The 19,488-nt window shown below is 35.9% G+C and overlaps 1 protein-coding gene across 1 annotated transcript in view; it reads left to right on the top strand.

Moving 5' to 3' along the window:
* Positions 1–3,526: 3,526 nt before the first annotated feature.
* The window catches only part of SLC39A12 (solute carrier family 39 (zinc transporter), member 12), a 32,340-nt gene continuing 16,378 nt past the window's right edge, over positions 3,527–19,488 (top strand). The window contains exons 1-6 of the mRNA XM_010019420.1: positions 3,527–3,617; positions 4,733–5,085; positions 8,166–8,447; positions 10,880–11,087; positions 12,261–12,463; positions 16,877–17,048. Of these exons, the coding sequence (XP_010017722.1) occupies positions 4,816–5,085; positions 8,166–8,447; positions 10,880–11,087; positions 12,261–12,463; positions 16,877–17,048 (1,135 nt within the window). The 5' untranslated portion in view covers positions 3,527–3,617; positions 4,733–4,815. The remainder of the gene's footprint in view (positions 3,618–4,732; positions 5,086–8,165; positions 8,448–10,879; positions 11,088–12,260; positions 12,464–16,876; positions 17,049–19,488) is intronic.

The raw sequence follows: 19,488 nt of genomic DNA, 5'->3' as shown, positions 1-19,488 counted from the left end.
CCAAGGAAGCTGAATAGACTGTGGTAATTTTAAAGCACTGACATTTTTTATTATAGCACTCTGGCATTAATTCATTGTCAAAGATGCTTTATATATTGAAAATCTACACAAATTACATGTAAAATGTAGCCTTTTCATATGTCAATATGCTGTCTATGGCTGTAATTATAGCAATGCGCACGCATCACATTAATAACATGGAGGAAATCTGCAGTACCACAGGATTCTTTTCTATTTGCCATAATTGCTGTGATTAGTAAAAGGGCAAAGAACACGTTTGCACAGTCCATCAAAACAAGTTATACAGTATGTAAGGTATAAGAGTTACGTAGCTGCATTTCTCAATAGTTTTTTCAGGGGTCTTGCTAAAATGATGCCTGCATCCTCTCCCATTCTGCTGTACAAATACAATTAAGGCATTTGTCACGTTGGTGGGACTCATAGGAATGTCCTTGCCATCTCAAAGTGAGTTCTCTAAAGAGTTTTCTTATTCCTATGTAGTCCATTCACTGATCTGTTGAAAAACAGTTAATTGCAAAGTGTGGTTATTCATGGCATTTGTGAATGGGCAACTTGCTTTTGTTCTTGCAGCAGCTGTGTAGGTGGGAGAAACAAGCTGCAGTAAGTCTTACTGGTTCACTTAAAAGCAAATAAATAAAAATCCTGCAACCAAAGAGAGCTTGCTGCTTGTGCTTGTCATTTGCTGTGTCTGGTTATGCCATTTGGAAATTGCCTTCAGCCCTGTCCGCTAGAATGCAAATCAGGATAATACTATATGAGCTTTCTAAGACATAAAAGATTTCATTTGTGTGTGGAACAAATTTGATATGTGGTTGTATGAGATCATAATCCAATCATGAAATGAAAATAAAGATTTTTGAGAAGTTCCCATTTTTATCACTCTTCTTATCTTGTTTCTTGTGTTACTTACTTTCCTCAGACATGTACCTACGCCTGTCAGTAATCAGTTACTCTCTTGCAAGCATACCTCCATGGTAACTGATAAAATCATTAAAAATGACTGATCACCTCTGTAGATTCTTGAGCTCAGATCCACGTTCAATCATGCCAAGGTCCTTAACTAAGTGAAGAATCAATTAAAAAAAAATAAGTTTCATTTGCTTATTTAATCAGGAAGTTCATCATGCCTCTGGTTTTGTGATACGCAGTCTGTCGTCATGTTAGAATGGTAAGCTACTTCGAGTTACCCCAGTTCTCCAGTTCCTCTGAGGGCTCTTTCTTCAGTGCATGTTGTTATTCTATTGTAAGCAGAGAGTCACTGGCTTACAAGCATTATGCGTGGACTTTTTCCCCCCTTTCTTAAAAATCGCTGAAAGACATGCAATTGAATTTGAGCCAAAATAGCAGGGACTTACGAGCGAATGTTACAAACCACATGAGAGAACAATAATAGTGATAGGTGCTTCGGGAGGTTTTAAGACATTAAAATGTACTGGCAATTTCTTTCTGTCTGTGTGTCTTAGCGAGCTTCTAATAGTTGTCCAACTACACAGTTCTGTATTACCACTGCTCCATTTTATCAGTTGGCACATCAGGATGGATAGGTAGTAGGGGAAAAATGCGAATACAGAAGGGTTTAAGAAAAGGACAATTGATGGTAGTAATTACTTCAAAAGTAGCAATCCGAGTGCTGCGCAGACAGAAAATTCTTTGACAGTGGCAGAAAAGCACAGGTAGTGCTCTCATGTCAGGGGTAAAAGCAGAAATTGAGGCTTGAGTCACCGTCAGTGATTTTGCCACCACTGAGAAACTCATTTACAAGCTAGAGGAGGTTTGCAACACTTAAAAAGGGAAGTGAATACTCCTTTGAAATCAGCCATAGTACCCTGTACCAGTAATTATAATTTTAATACACTGAACACTTACTTTTTTTTACCATCACTCTGTAATATAAATGTTAACGTAAGATATAGCCAGTATTATTATGTAAATCTTCTCTTAGCAGCTTTCAGTAGTTACAAATTATCAAATGTGTTTTTAAATGTTAGCTTCTCTTAATAAATTGAAACAATTCATCATCTCTTTGTACACTTTAGTTGGATAGAATGAATTCTTCATTTCAATCTGTAATTATATACAAAACACCAAATTATGGATAGATAAACCTATTCTACGTTTGTTTGGAGATTGAGCAATCCCTGGAATTAAATGCTGGAAGCTATTCCCTCATTATCTGAGGGATTATTTTTATTAGTGGAACAAGTCTGGACATAGTTAGCTTTGTTTCACAGAGCAAATTATATAAAAGCTAGAGGAGATGCATATTATCATGTGTTTCTGCTTTTCAGTTATTCACATAAAAATAAATATTGGCGATGAAGATTTCTGTAATTCTTATTTGCATAAAATCACATATTTGGCAATATTTGAGAAAAATCTTTTGTAACTTTTTAAATAAAATGAAAAATGCTTTGATACAAATAAAAAGGTTTATTTGTACTTGAGTATCTAATAGTAAGACTGATTTTTTAAAATGCTCAGTCTTGAACACACAAGAGTTTGTACATACTACCATGATCTTTTGAGAATATTTGTTTACATTTTTCGTTTCCCTCAAGCTGGTGTTGTCAGTTTAATCTTCTTTTTTTTTTTTTCTTTTTTATAGTGAGTATCAGTTGCCAGTTCTCAGCCTTACTAAAACAAGGCTGTTCCCTTTAAGCTCACCACCTTGTAAGAAGTATTACTGGCATTTTAGAACCCAGGATTTTTTGTCAATCTAGCTTTAAAGAGTATTATGACGTTTCTATTACTACAGGCTTACTGCTCCACAAGATTTGTTGAGCCAACTGAGATACTAATTCTTCATTTACAGCACTGAAGGTTTGGAAGGTAGGAGAGGGCTATGACTGGTGTACCTGTTGCTGCGGAAAGCTGTCAGACATGACAGTTTTAACTAACTGCCTGTGCAATACTGTTGTAATGGCACAGTGCTGTAAATGTCGACTTTGTAACTGCATCCCTCTGGAAGATCTGAGTGGGTGGAAGAAATTTTTTTCACTGCAGTCTGAGCTATCCCAGCTTTTTTAATGGTTGCAAAAGTGGCACAGAATAAATGGGGATGAAAGAGCCTGTTCTCTATGGACAGTATTTCACCTTTTTTTTTGGAGGTGCTTGAAAAGATTTCTATTTCTCCTATTTGCAAAAAGAAGTACTGTTTTGATGGAAAAAAAAAAAAAGTCAGGTTTGTTGTAGAATTAATCAGATAATGTAGTAATGTAGAAAATAGAGTGCATGAATGTATTATCCATCATAATGAAATACATTCTTCAATTGATTTTGTACATCTTGCACTGCTAAAATAGACTTTACATAAAATGATAACTACTAAAATATGTGAAATACATTCAATAATGTGATGCTTAGAACTTGCCAAGAAGAACATGTTCTAATTCCTATCCACCTCCATTGTTACCTTACGAGCAGCTCTCTCCATAGCAACTGAAAACTTTTCAAGGCAGCAATAAACTAATCCTCTCCAGCTTACAGAGCACCATCAAGGAATTTTAAAAACATTGGACTTCCAGCAGCTAAAATACTTCTGAGGATTCAGAAGGCCACAAAGCTAGATACACAAGCATTCTGTTTCCCTTCAGAAGGTAAGAAAATAATATTTAGAAAAAGGTGCTTCTTTGTGTCAAAAATGCATATTCCTAACCTCTAACACTAAAATGTATCTAAATACCAAAAGATTTCCTAACTTCTAAAAACATACTAACCTTTATCTGAGTGAATGCCAATTTGAATTCAGCAGTTCTTTTTTCAATACTTTGCTAGCAGAGTTGTCTTTAAAATAAGACACACATACCATGTTGCAGTTAAAAGAATTTGAACTTACATCTAACTGTTTAACACATGTGCATTATCATCTGAAAATATATGTCTCTGCCAGCATCTGCCCATGAATAAAATCAAAACTTCTTTGTGGAAAACAGAAGTGAAACTCTTTTATGTTTCTTGGTCTTTGATATTGAGATAGATTACTGTTAAAGCAGAGGCAATGGTTTATTAGGAAAGATAGTGACAAGATAGATTTACAGTACAAAATGTCTTTTACATCTAGAATTAACAAGTTAAGCTTGCTGATTCCGGTGTGTTTGTCTTGTTTATTCACCAAGTCCTGTGAATGAAACGATGACCTCAGTTTTGCAACTCTTTCTTCTGATCATAAAATATCACTAATTTTTACATACACCCTGTTCATTCCTGTTTTGTGTTGCATAGTTAGAGTTTGGCAACATTGGTAAAGTGTATTGAAAATAAAACCCACTCTGTATCATTTTTGTGTAACGTAATTACTGCACATTCATATCAGAATTAGACTAGTAATCTTTATTTACAGCAGTTTTTGCTACGAAAACCCTGTTTCATAACGGAAAGAAAGTGAAAGCTATGGTATTTTCCTGTTCTTACTGAAAAGGGTTGTCAGTGAATGCAATAACATAGCACTGAAATGAAAACCATACACTTTACTTTTAAGAGGAGGGAAGGGCACTTTGAGTCAACCTCTTGTTGGTAATTCTACAGAAGTTTTAAGGCCATGGTTGTCTTAGTTTCCTGCTGTTCTGGGCTGTAAAGCCCTTACAGGCTCCCTGTTGTTCAAAAACAGCTTGTCACTGCAAATCAGCTTAGCCGACCAATTAATAAATCCTTGCAAACATATTGCATTCACACTAATTAAAGGGTTGGGTTTTTTTTCCCCTTTACCATTCAGATTCCTCAGGTTTCAAGTTTAAGCTGTGAAGTGCAAACAACAATTCAACAGTCAGTGCAGATCACGCACTGCAGGAAGAGGCGATGTGTTTTCTGGCCAAGCATCCAGCTCTTGGGATGGTATGTTCCGCTTTCATATTCAGCGTGCTCATTGCTGAAGGACAGCTTGGGGAAGAGCATGGGCAGAATGGCAGCTATGCTCCCAGCCGAGGCTATCTGATGGAAGTTTTACGCGTTCTTTCAGCTGACAACACTGAGCTCCACATGAACCACTCACAAGAACTGGTCAAAATGTTACTGGAGAGAACTGAGTGCCCACAGCGGATTTATGGCATGCAAGAGGATTGTAATCTGGTTAGTGCTTCAATTAATGAGGGATATCTTTACAGGATCCTCAGTGAATTTGTAAAATATTTATTATAGTGATACTATCCTGAATACAAAACCTAAACATGTAAAGGGCTTGTTGTTGCAGCAAGGAGTTGTCCCAGCTTTAATCATTTCATTCTGCATTATTATTTATTGCTTGATCTTATGAAGAAGTATTCCAAACATGACAGGCATTCCTTTAAAGTGCCATGTTTCAGTCACATAACGCTTATAATTTTATAAGATGTTTATTTTCCAACAAAGATTTTTCTCCCTTACCTTGATTTAACTATGAAAGCTTGAATCTGGGACAAAGAGGATTTCCACTGTGGAAACACATAGGTAAAAACTGGTGACCAGTTCTGCCACTCTTTTTTCTTTTTTTTCTTTTTTTTTTTTTTTTTTCTCTCCTGTATTTGAGTTCATAAAAATAAAACCCAGACTGGATTGTCTCAGATTTATGGGCTACCTCACTGAAATAGTCGAGATTTAGGGGAGGGTTTTGGTAAGCAGGTCAGGTCAAGGAAAATCAAAGGCAGAACAATGAAATCTACAAACCTAAATTGAAACTGGAAAAAGTCCAGGGTACAGTTTCACAAGAGGTATGTTTGTCTAGTTGAGTTTAGGGTTTTTTCAGAACTGATTCCCAATTTGACAAAGAAAGGAACAAGTCTAAAAAGATCCTAGGTCCTGGTAGGATAAAGGCAGTGGTAAGTGAGCAGCTTAGCTAAAAGGGACTACAAAGGGTTTGGTTGGTCTTGGTTTTGATTAACATTACTCTAGCTCTGGCATTGTTCAGTGACCTATTATTAGCAGAGTGTCACTTTCTATCAGATTTATGAGGATGGTCAAAAAAGTGAATGATTTCACACTGTACTATTCTTGGCAATCTTCCAAACCAATGTAATGGAGAACTTTTCCTCTCTTGCAGTAGAAAACTGCTTACTTAACTGGCCCTTTCTGCAAATGCTTCCATTTATCAGATGATTCCCAATGTGATTTTCATACATAAATAAGGCAGGTGTCTTGTTATTCCCTAAATAGGCAATTTTTGTGAAGGAGATCATGCCCTTTTTCCTCTTTGCACATTCAGGCAATGGATATTTACCAGATACGCACCTGGATCAAAAGCTGAGAATGTATTAAAAAGTAATGGGTATAGAGTCTTCCTAAACTTCACAAAACAGAGGTCTAGACCTTCTCGCTCTCCCTCTTACTTTCACTTCTCTTGATTGTTGTATTTTTTTCTTGTATTTGTGATATATTTGTGGAGAGCATGCATTCTGTGTCCTTGAATGGAAATGAAACTATTTTACTTTGGTAAGGGCTTCCACTCTGTGTAGGCTTCATCCTGGAATTTTTCTTGGGGAAGAATTTGAAGACTTTCACCATTTCCAGTACTTTTCAGTGCTGGCTGTGTCAGTAGCACTGAACACATTCAGCACTGTCAGTGCCACAAGAGCACAATTGTCTATGGAAAATCCATGAGAGAGAGACAGTATCTTCAGTCACATGCAGCCCGCATACCACCATGTTGAAATCTTCCGAGATGATTTAACAAGATTTGGTAAACCAAGATAACAAAAACTGTGCAAGAAGCACTATCCTTCAAGATCATAAACATTTGAAACAGAATGTCCCACTCTAGCTTGGCATTGTCTTTCCCATACTTGTTGGGATTAACTCATTGATTTCAGATTCAACTTTCCCTTGTAAATCCAAGATTCTGGTCATAGTTCATGACTTTTTACAGATATACATTTTTTTTTCTGTTAATGATCTCTCCAATGGGTATTTAAATGAGTATTTTTTGTTAGAATTATTTCTATTGAAAAGTAGCAGCTCCCTCAATTTCTCCAAGGAACATTGGTTTCTGAACAAGACAATGTGTTTGATTCTACTCAGCTTCTGTATAGGAAAATGAACTAATCTACTAAGTGAGACACACCAACCAACAGATCATGATTGCAGGCACAAACAATTTAGTCTGACAAACTTGATTCTGTCTGGATTCATGAATTTATTAAAGTGCAGCTTTGATCATCCCATGGTACAGTCAAGTTGTACTTTGTTCTCTGAAATGTATAGTCTGGCTGTTCTACAGTTATAGTTGAGATTAGCTTGCATGCCTATAACATGGTGGGAAAGGAGCCAGTTGGAATAAAACAGCTACAAAATGAGTGAAAATAGTTACAGGATCTCTTCAAGAAAGATTCTTTATTCTGGGATTCAGTGTCTTACTTCCCATAACCCAACATAGAGCTTTATTAGTCTTCTAGTCTAATTCTAAAGACTAACTTTTGCTTGAGCTGGCACAAGTTTCTGGAAAGTGCCTATATCAAGAAAAATTGAGAGGTTTATATACATATTTAATAATATATGTATTAAAAAAATCTGTGCTCAGACAGAAAGCCTGCACAATGTAAGAATATTATTTCAGCCCCTCTTGAAATACATCTGGAGGACTAAATGGTGTTGAGATTTTGTGCAGGCTCTCTGCACAGTATCAAATTGTTCCGGTTAACAATTCATTGAGAAAAAATAAAAATAGCTGTATGATTGCAGGGTAAGTCTCTTAACAGTGCACTGAATATGATATTACTTCTGTTTACATACCCTAAATTATCTATAGCCCAGATAAGGTGCTTGTCTTATAAATGCATATAGAATGCACAGTTGAAAATTTGAATAGCCCCAGTGCTTATCCGATACATTTGTAATTAGAAATACAAGCCATTGAAGCCAGTGGAAGGCTTTCAGTTTGCTACAGTGATTGATCAGTTAATCATGATTTGTAGTAAATCTCTTCAATAATTGATATTTCTTAAAAACACAAGGGGATCTGGAAAAAAACACAGCGTGATCTTGCACCTATAGAACTGCAATGAGTTACCTGCACCCTCCTCCTGGCATTTCATCAGCCTGCTGCTGTGTAGCCTTAGGCTCAGTTCCTTAAATATAAGAGTTGAATTCTCCTGTTCCCCTCTCTCACTGTATTGGCAGACTCCTGGCAATGCATTACAATGTGTTGAGTTGAATTTCTGTTTATTTTTATTTTTTCACAGTGCCTTGAACCAGATGCTTTGTTACTAATAGCTGGTGGAAATTTAGACGACCATCTCAGTGAAGAAGTATTTGAGAGAATTTCTCTTATTCTTCTCTACTACATTCTTCATCATAGAGATGCATGCTCTTCAGAACTCAGCTTGAATAATAAGGATTATAAGTTTTACCTACAAAGTATGCTTAATTTAAGACATGATGAAAGCTGTTGTTATTTTTCACGGAATGAAACTGAAGATATTTTGGCTGCAGTAAGGCAACATTTTAAAACTTCTGAAACCCAGGTAAAGAAAACATAAGTAAAAATAACTTCATATTTATTACTGGCATAATGCCTTTAAGTTAGGTCAGACATTGTGTCATTATTAGGGTCCTACAGAAAACTGGTGCATAACAGTAGGAGAGGACAGGCTGAACATTGGTCTTTTGTTGTATATGCTGTTTAATACTATCCTTCTCCTTGACTTCCTTCTGGCATGTGTTACCTAGCACTCCCAGAGTCTGCCGAGACATGATTGAGGAGATAGTGCATATTAGGAACCATTCCTAAAAGGCAATTTAGATACAGTTACCCTGCTTAGGCAGATGGAAATGAGCATAGCTGTGTAGATGCAAGACCTGCACTTGGCTTTAAGAGCAGAAAATACTTTCTCATCTCTTGTATTTATTAGTATAGAAATCCTAGCTTGTGTTCAAATGGTATATAAAACAGCTCCAAAACTCATCTGGCTTGATGAATCATTTTGTGGTGATAAAATCCTTGCCAGCCCCTGCACTTCCATGTCCATCCAAAGCAGGGTGGAATAAGGAATCTGTCCAAAGATATGATGGCTTCCTACAGTTGGGACACATACGTTTGTGCTAATTATCTATGATCATAAATATGCCTTGTAGAAGGACTGATCCAGATGAGCTTAAATTTAAACTTTAAAAAAAAAAAAAAAAAAAAAGCATTTGGAGTATAGCCGGCAGAACCCCATCCTTTTTAAGTCAGGAAACATGCAGCGAGTTTTCTCACCACTGTGTATTATTCCTTATCTCAAGTAGGGTCTATAAAATAATAGGATAATATTGTAAAGTTCACAATCTAAAGAAAAACTGTTTTCCTTGTAACAGGCAATAAAATAATTTTTTGCCAAATTAGATAACTCCTAAAGTACAAGTTGACCTCCTGTGAGAAGACCCTGAGATCTGTTTGTAACGTACAGTTAAATGTGGTTTATTGCAAGGTTTGAATTTGCCCTTTTCTTTTTTATTTAATTAGATTTTAATTTATGCCGTACTCTACTAGAGTTTCCTACGCAGAAGAAGATGGCTAGGAGTCCTGGCTATGCAGCAGAATGTTGAGGGCCTCCAGTTCCTCTTTCTGTGTTCTTTGTGTAATCATTTCCCATCATAAATTTATTCATTGACCAGTACTTTTGTTTCTGAGTCTTGGTGAACGTGTTGATTTCCAAGAACTCCAGTGGTATCTGGGCAACTGTAAAGAGGCATCAGTGGGTATTTAGCATGTCAAGATAGAATAAAAATCCATGAAGTGCTTTACTGTGTGGTCTGTTTGTTTATGCTGGCAGTATAATCAGTTGTCAAGTCTGTTCAGTAACTGAGACTCTACAGCTCAGATATGAACGAAAAGAGGGGTTTTTATGAAAGGTACTCAAAACATTATAGTCTAATTCTTTGAATCACAACACTTGAGTAATGGTAAGGGGACAATAATACAGGGTAGTAAAAGCATTTTTAGTGGCTGTTTATATGTTTTGGTTTCACAGAAAGTATCTTCTTCTCAGTCGTAGCACCTAATATACTATTTGAAATGAGAGACGAAATGTAGGTTGTGGAAATTTAAATGTGTGATGGATGGACAGGAAAAGAAATGCCAGCCTCCTCTCTGCAGTGTTTAAGGTATATATATAGAGAGATGAGTATGTGTAAAATGTACTGGCTTATCTAGTTGACTTTTCAATTTAGATAATATGGGTTTGAAACAGATAAACTTAAGTAATTTTTGCCAAGTTAATGTTTTGGGGTCGGTATTTTTTTGTTTGGTTGGTTGTTTTTTTCTTTCTCAAACCCCAACTTTGATGAAAATAAACAAGGTGGGCAGAAATGGAAGAAAGCAGGGATGAGTTTCCTCACTTCAGACCTGCACATGTCCACACACATGTGTGTACACAGGTATCTGCTGCTCCTGTTTGGTCACCCAGCAGGAAAGTCATCCTTTATCTGCAGAATTATATCTTTGCAGATAGCTGCCACATAGCAAATTATTGATTCAGTTTAATAGATAGGGAACTGAAAACATTGAGAGAATTCTTGATATAAAGAGTTAAAGTCTGTATTTGAGCCAATTTCTTGTGGCGTAACAAAAAATTCCTCCCTTTTCTGCCACTTTCTGGAAGTAGATCTACATGCAACTGAAGAGGAGCACAGGAATAAAAGAAACAGCATGAAAATAACGCTAAGCAAAAATAACCCAAATGAAGGACTGTACTTCTTCCCCATATACTGAGTAAAATTCCAGGATTTTTTATTTTTGTCTGTTCTCCTGAAAATGTCCTGTTTCTCATTTGATGCCAATTACAGCTTTAATCTTGGTATTTTTTCTACTCTGGCTGTCTGTGAAAGCATTCTCTCCAATTTCTCCTCCTGTCGCTCTGATTATTTGAATGGAGGTCACCAGGGCTCTCTTCATGCTGTTTTCTCCTGATTTCAGTGTGTTGATGTGAGTACTCTGGAGAAAAATGCTGATATAATGGACAGAGATGGTGCTGATGAAAACACTCTTCCACGCCTTGCTGCTTTAATCATTACTCTGGCTCTCCAAGGAGTCTGTATGGGGAAAGCAAGTTTGCCATCCCCAGAGTTCTTTATAAAATATATTTTCACTTCTCTAAACAGTACCACTGAACTCCAAGTGACAGGTAAGCTATTTATTCCTTGCCTGTTGCAACACACATTTGATGTGAACTATCTTTAAATTCCTGAAGGACTTTTTACACTTCATTTTAGATTTAAATGCTCTTTCATTTTAGAGATGTTAAGTAGTCTGTTCTAAATTTAAAAACAAGGTTGGAAAATGAACTTATTTTTATAAATCTCTAAGAAGTCTAAACCTAATTGTTACTGAAATTATTAAATGTGTACCGTCACATAAACTTATTACTTAATTGCTCATCACAGTCTGAACTACCCAAGAGAGCGCTGAGAGTGGCAATCTAGCTGTGAGAGCAGAGTTCACTGGGGCCTCATTTACATCACTTCTTTATGCAGATCTTTGCACATTGCAAGACTCACTTAGGGGCAGATAGGATAATTCATGTACAGCAGCCAGGATAGACACCTTAGTCATGCACACCTCATTGTAGATGTACCCCCAGAAAAGACGAAATAGATACAGACCACTATGTTGTGACCAAATGCTCTCTGTTATCTGCCTGCTGTACCTGAAAACATCTTTATGGTTTGTGCTTCCCTCCTCACTTTCTGACTTTACTACCCAGTGAGTCTGGAATATGCAAAGTTTATTTTCTTCAGGAGCTCTATTACTAGAGGTATCAGAAATGCTACTTAACCATAAACACATAGAAGCATTGGAGAGTTCCAAGTAGTCAATAATAATAATAATAAATAATAATAAAAAATAAAATAGAAAACATGGGTGTTGAGCTCTCAGCAGCCACTATCAAGTGTATTAAGCTCTGTAAAAGATTCTGCATGTTTAACACTTTTAGAAGTTTAACCATCAACTTGGGGTGCCTATTACAGATTTAGAGGGTTTTTGTAAAACACATACTTTTACTTTTTTGTGGTAACTGCTTTTTTGTGGCAACAAGCTTTTCAAAGCACTTTTAAGAAGTTACGTTAAGTTTGGGTTAAAATAACTTAATAGTTGGGCTGAGTATATAGGTGTCTTGAACTTCTAGAGGTGTCAAGCAAAAATCATTTATGGCGCCAAACTGAGGAGATAAAAAAGTACTAAAATGAGGAGTTGAATTAACTTAAAACCAATGAAATTTTAGCAATTACTTATGATTTTATCTTTCTAAATGCATATTTTCCCATGGTAACATATCTGTTTTCTAATGAATTACTAGAACTAGAACAACTACTAAATGTGCTTACAGCCAAGAAGACCTGCACTGTAAATGGACAATTCCACAGTCACAAAAGAAGACATTATAGTATGGCAATCAGAGATACTGCAGTCAGAAATATTCCAGTCAAAGGAAACCATACGAAAGGAGAGTATCTGAAAGGTTATTCTGAAGATCGTGAAAGGAAAACAGATTGGGACCAGGTTAATTTATTTTTTTGTTATTATAGTATTGGTCACAGAATTTCAGTGATAAAAGTTCAAATTGGTTTGGAAACACTACATTATTTCTGAAGTAAAATTTACTAGTTTCAAAAAGTCAAGTTGTCAATGATTAAAATTTATTTTTATATAGTTATATTTGTTTAAGTATTAATTGGGGTAAGAACTTCATGGATGTTGAACGTGTGATTAAAGTAGCTGGGAGAGTCTAATGGAATGGTTAGTGTTACACAGAATCAGGTGTTTCTTCAAAACACAGAGGACTGTAGTACCATGGCTTCAATGCTTCCACACATTTGTCAGATTTCTTTTGCTCTTAAGTTACAGAGTTTCTAGGGCCCCTTGTGCACTTGTAGAAAGAAGGGTTGTTTTGTAGTGAGAAAAAAGGAAGTAAATTAAGGTTTTTGCATAAGCTGTTTCTGAAAGGCTTCTGTAGACTGAAGATTGGGCTTTTAATAGCCATAGTTCAGAAGCTTCTTTAGAAAGTGTAGAGTCTGTAAGACAGAAATTTAGCTACTACCCAGTATCCTCTTTGAGGGGTTTGGAGGACAGTGGCTCATTGCAAGTGATTTTATCCATATCTTAAATATTTGGAAATAAATTTTGTTTATAACAATGATTAAGATGGCATCCTTTAGACTGGAAATAACTCCTTGACGAATAAAGGAGATTTCAAAGTATATACTTTGTATATATTTTGATGTAAACTTTTGAAGTAATGTACTTCAAACAATATGTTTCTATTGTTTCCAGTTCTTTACAATTTATCTCAAAGACACTGTTTCTTCTCAATTCAGGAGAATAAGAAATGTGCAATTTACTTGGGCTGTGTGGTTGTTTTATGATGTGGAACTGAGACAAACAGCATCTGGGTAAATGCCATTCTGATATATATTTATCTGTGTAATCTTATTGCATTTGGAATACATACTTTATCAATATGTTTATTTCTTTCCGGCTGGCAACAAAAGAAAATCATGCTGATCAGCATGATGAGGCATTTAGTGGTGTCTCAAAATAATTTTAAATAAAGGTCATTTTAAAGGTGTTTCATATTAATTTTCAAATATGAAGGATGGTAATCAGCAGTGATGCTATCTGTTCAAGAAGTAAAATTGTTCTCCAGCAATAGAAAAACTCATAAAAGACAGGTTTTGATTTCTTGAACTTCTGAGACTGTCTGTAATTCAAACGATAAGTGTGCAGGGGAGTTATATGAAGCTTGGGAGTCAAACTGAGAGACAAATATTCTGTAGAGATGAAAAAATCACAAAGAAACAACTGGAGAGAAGATAATTTCTCTTCTGTATTAATTCCTACTTTCTTTGTTTTATTCCATTCTGATTCTTTCAAGCTATCTCTGTTTTCTTTGATGCATCATTCCATCAGAAAGCTTTGCATTTCACTCTTGTGTTGCTAATTTTGTATCCTGCTTTCTGCATGTATCTATGACAGCCATAGTGCTCCATTCATAACAGATGCTGCTGCGTATGAGGCATTGACTTGTTTATGGCTTGTGTTTGCTAACTACCTGAATATCTGAAATTTGCTTTTCATTTAGGAATTATATTTGAAATACTATCACTGAAAAAGTCACTTTCTTTTTAAGTCATTATTGTTACTACTGTTCTAAAAAATGCATATAAAAGAAGTAACAGATGAATAAGAGCAGTAATATTAAGTTCCTTTTAATTGTGTAACAAGATCTATGTATTCATTTATTATATCTCATTAATGAAACATCAATTTTGGAACAAAAATCATCCATCCATCCAACCAGTTTTTTGTATGAGAACATGCAAATTTGATTCACTTTTTTCTTTAGTATCATCCTTCAGGACTGCACACATAGTTGCTTTACTGATGGAGACTGAGTACTCTGCCTCTCTTTGATAAAAAGCTAGAGCTTGCAACTGGAAAAGATGCAGGTCCTCATTCCTCAAGTCTTAAAAGAATGTTTTACTAAATAAGATTTAATTTTTTTCTGTTTCTGTGCAGTTGGACAGTTTATTTTCCAGATGAGATCTTGCTTTTTCATTTAAAATTCCTGATAATAAAATCACATTAAAATTTTGGTTTGCAGTAATCCTGGACCTCATCTTGTCTACCCAACTTATCAAGACAGGGCCAACATCAAAGTCAGATTGAGTTTAAATGTCTCCGCACAGGGAGATTCCACAGTTTTTCTGGGAAAACTGTACCACTGCTTTATTACCCTCATTTTGACTTTTGTTTTGTTTTGTTTAAATTATTATTATTGCAAAGTAGAGTTTTCCCTTCTGCAACTAATAACTATTGCCTCTGATCCTTTTGCTGTACACTTCAGAGAAGACTCTGGCTCTATTTTCCCTATAACACTATTAGACAGTTGAAGACTTAAGATACTCCACAACCCTTCTCTTCGTCAAATTGAATAAACCCAGCTCCCTCAGCCTCTCCCCTGCACATCATGTGCTGCAGTTCCCTAACCATCCTGGTGGCCTTCCATTGGACTTCCCCCAGTTTGCCAATGTCTTTTTTATACTGCTGGTTATTAAAGTGGACATAGTCCGGATGTGGACTCGTTATGTCCTGAGTGGAGAGCAATAATCTTTTTTCCTTTGCCTATTGGCTACACTCTTGCTAACGCAGCCCAGTATGCAGTTAGCCTTCACTACCACAAGGGCACACTGGTGACTCATGTCCAATTGTCTGTCGAGACCCCAAGGGCTTTTTCTGTAAAGCTACCTTCCAGTTTTTCACAGCCTTTATTGGTGCATTGGTTATTCTGTTGGAAGCACAATAAATTTGCTGATCTTCATGAAGGTCTTGTCAGCCCATTTCTTTGGCTTGTCAAGGTCCCTCTAAATAGCAGCCATGCCCATCAGCATATTGACTTGTGTCCCAGTTGGATTTCATCTGTGAATGGGATATGGTAGACTCTGTTCCATGACTCAGATCATTGGTGAAGGCATTAAATAATATCAGTCCCTGTACAGAGTGAGAGATGCTGCTCATAACCAGCCATGAGCTAGGCTTCCGACTTGATACCATTTGTTGGTGTTCCCTACTTTTAGGCAGCCACTGCCTAGAATAGGCAAACAGGAGGTCTTTTCCAATATGGTATCTCCTAAATTGTCTTCATGCTTTCCTTTTGCTTGGAGGCAGAAAAGACTAGATCCACGTGGCAAGATCAGCTGTTATCCTGAAGACTTCAATGTGACATTCACAACAAATGTATCAGTAATTAATCCATTCAGTTGAGCTCCAAGGCATATTTTACTTTAATAATGGATGAACAAAGGCAGGAAGGTGTTGGGATTTAATTGGGTTATTTAAAAGTAATGATAATTACAACTTTTTTATTTAAATAGTAATTTTCTTTCAAAAGAAACCTGAGCTTCAGTGACCAGAAAAAGAATATTTAGGAATCCCTTGATTCTCAGATGGATACTAGTTCAATTGAATCACAACTAATCAGATGAGATTAAAAAGTGACAATTATTCCTATAAGTAAAACAGCATATTTGGTCTGGACTTCTTTTTAAAAGTTCTTACAGAAATTGGCACTAGAACTAATCGTAGTTCTAATGCTAACTGCTCTTTTTTTTTTTTGCAAGAAGTTTCATCCTGGAGATTCTTCGTGAATTTTTTTCAAAGTATAGATGTTCCTAAGAAAAGTTCCTTTTCTTTTTGGCAAAGAGATGTTTCTAACAATCAAAAAGTAACTGAAATTCTTGAGTAGCTCTAATAATACAATTATTAAGTAATATTTAGACCCAGTTTAGACTACGTAACATCTAATTTGCTGACCTTAAAGTGACATGCCATTGTTAAAAGAATTTTAAAAAGCAGCTTAATTCCATATCTCACTAAGCATTCAGCACAAGGCAAAATTCCAGGCAGTATCTTACATAATTATTGCTTACATAATATTATTGCTATTAATGCAGCCTTACATTAAAAGCTAAGAATATGATCTGTGTTAGCATTAACAGGTTTTTGTTAACACATATGACAATAAAATTTTAAGAGATATTGTTGTGTCAGATCCTCATGATATTAACAGGCTGGCTTCAATAGAAATTGTGCTACTTCATCCCAAAGATTCTGGTCTTTCTGGAATATATAGCAATATCAAGTTTTAATTGGAAAATCAAAAAAAGAATTATATGTACTAGAAGTAATTAAGCTAATATAACCAGAAATGAGTATATGGGGAGAATATATATATTATTACATATACACATATATAATAATTATATATATGTATATATTATTATATATATAAAACAGTGTTATATAGCCTACAAATACAGGCCATATAACACTGTTATTCTAAGATTTCATATTTAACGTCGGCATCAGATGCAGCTATATACAGCATATTCAGTAACTATGTACTTTCCTGCATAGGTTTGTTTCTCTGCCAATGAACTGGTGAAGATATTTTTAAAAAACAGTTCTTCCTCCATTTCTAAGGACCACTTCAAGCAAATCAGTCCAGCTATCATTCAGCAACTATTAAGTTGTTCATGTCAGCTTCCTGACTCCAAGAAGACAAAGCTTCCACCAACAACTCTGGAAAGTGAGTTATGTTCTTACCAGTAGACTATTGTGAAAATTCAGATAAAGGGATGCAGGGGCTTAACTTCTGGAGAATTTCATTCATTAATAAACTTAAACCAAAACATGATGAGATCTATTCACTCTCTAATTTATGAACTCTGTAATTTCATAGCATACATGCCAGATAACAGATCTATATTGAGAAATAAGAGGATCCAATGGTCTCAATTTTATATTAGACAGAATTCTATTTCAATATGTAAGGTTTTAAGCTTTATTTTCTTGATTTCTTAGAGGACTGCTTGAGGTGAGCCATGACAGGTCCTTATCACTGGATTGCTGGGCAGTAATGACCTATTTTATGAAATTTCCAGGTTTATAGTGGTTTATACTGGAATCATTATGTTTCAAGGTAGTAGCTGACATTTTGTATCATGATGTGGTGAATGCCTGATATAGATAAGTTCTGTGTGAGTGTTGCTGTTTTTTCATGTTGTGATATTTTACAGCAGAGAAGCTTTGGGGATACTATGTGGGAACTAAAACAACCAGAAAACCAGTCACACGGGCAACTTACGTGACAGAGTTGGAACAAGAACTGAGTATAATTAGATTGTTTCCAGTTGCTGTTGTAGTCCTCACATGCTACTGCTTCAGGGATTTCTGCCTCATCTGTTCTGCTGATTCAACTTCCCCTGTAGGCAATCCCTAGTACACCCTACCAAAAACCAATATGAATCTGATCTGACCTAAGGGCTTGTTAATGTGTTTCCTATTTTTGGTTTTACTTTAAACCAGCCATATCTGGCAAGTGGTTACAAACCTAGACGTGCAGGTATATTAGAGGGAGCATTAGTTTCTGGTGGATGGTTGTGGAGCTTGTATTAAGCAAAAAGGAATGGGCATCTAACCATAACCACCTGCATCTAGAACAGCACTTTCAGGAACTAGTAAGTTTTCTCCACATCCTACTGGCCAAAGATCCTTATGGAACAGCACTTTCCATTTCTAAATTCTGTCTGTAGTTTAAGCTACGCATGTTAAGCAGCTTCTCAGAGTGCGCTGAGCTATCATTCCATGGAGTACAGAATATTTGAACTATGAGTATGAATTTAAGAAACAATAAAATAGGTAAGGGCATGGAATGACATTCATGGATATCCCAAGTATTGTTAGAGGAGAAAGAAATATACAGAATAGGAAGAATCACTATACCTCCACAGAAGGCAGCAATGTTATCTTTCTTCTCATTACCTGAACACCTTGCAGTCTTCACCACTTTTATCTTTTCTCTGCTACACAGATATGCCCATTTTTCAGATGAGGAATCAAGGGACAAAGAAAGGAAATAGCTTATTTAGATCATATACAAGGTTTGCACCAAATTCACAGCTGAGTGAGATTCTCCCAAGTCTAAGGCCATCAGGCCATTGATGACATTTTAGTGATCTCATAAAGGTGAGAGATACACGTAGATAAGAAAAGCTGGACTATACAGACACAGAGTGGAATTAATAAGTTCTTTCCCTGTGTTTTTTGGCAAAGGGGGGTTTCTATGACACAGGGAATTCTGCTGGCTTTAGAGAGACAAAGAACTTCATGTTTGACTTATGTGTGACTTTGTGAACTGAGCATTAATTTTATTCTCAGTTCTGTTTTACTGACAGACTGTGCTGTTTTGGATAAGTCACCAAGACTGACCTTCCAGAAATATCTACTATACTCTTGTATTTGAATGTGCAATCTGTGAAATTTACTGTCTGATTTTGTGAGGTGTTGAGCACTTTCAGTACTAGTAAAGTGTGAAACATTAAGTGACATTTTTGAATATTTTGGCATTTGTTCTTTTATGTCTGTTTCTCATCAGTGTTTTACCTCCATCATAAGACTTCCATACAGATTAATCAGGATTCATATTGTGCAAAAGGTTGCAAATGTGAGCAGTGTGTGACTCTGAAGAATTATAAGAATAACCTTCTAAAAGTCCCAGTAACGTGGGAAAAATAGGTCCTGATGTAGTAACTAAAGGAGTGTATGTCCACAGCACATTTGTAAACATAATTTTGACAAAAGTTTTTATGCTTAGAACCTAAATTAGATGCCTACATTCATCTGAGATTTTAGGCCTTGATATGATTCGGTTAATAAAGTGGTGTTGATGGTAAAGATACACAGGTGTGGCATATGAGGACATAGAATAACAAGCAATAAACCTGTTAAGAGAGGAAACAAATGCAGACCAGCATTCACTGTGCTGCTCTGAGTATCTGTAATCTGCACAGTCACAGTCTATTTAACTTTTTGAGGTTCAAAATTTGGAAACATTAGACTGTATTGCCTGTAATGCCTAGAAAAATCTGCGTGCTTGTACACAGAGGTGACAAAACACAGCCTCAAAAACAAATACAAAACCAAATACTCAGATACAAATAGAAATACTGAATGATTAAAAGGTGCCC

The sequence above is a fragment of the Nestor notabilis genome, unplaced genomic scaffold (genome assembly GCF_000696875.1).
Source record: "Nestor notabilis isolate BGI_N333 unplaced genomic scaffold, ASM69687v1 scaffold9550, whole genome shotgun sequence".
Classification (NCBI taxonomy): Eukaryota; Metazoa; Chordata; class Aves; order Psittaciformes; family Psittacidae; genus Nestor; species Nestor notabilis.
This window is presented reverse-complemented; position numbering and strand designations above follow the sequence as displayed.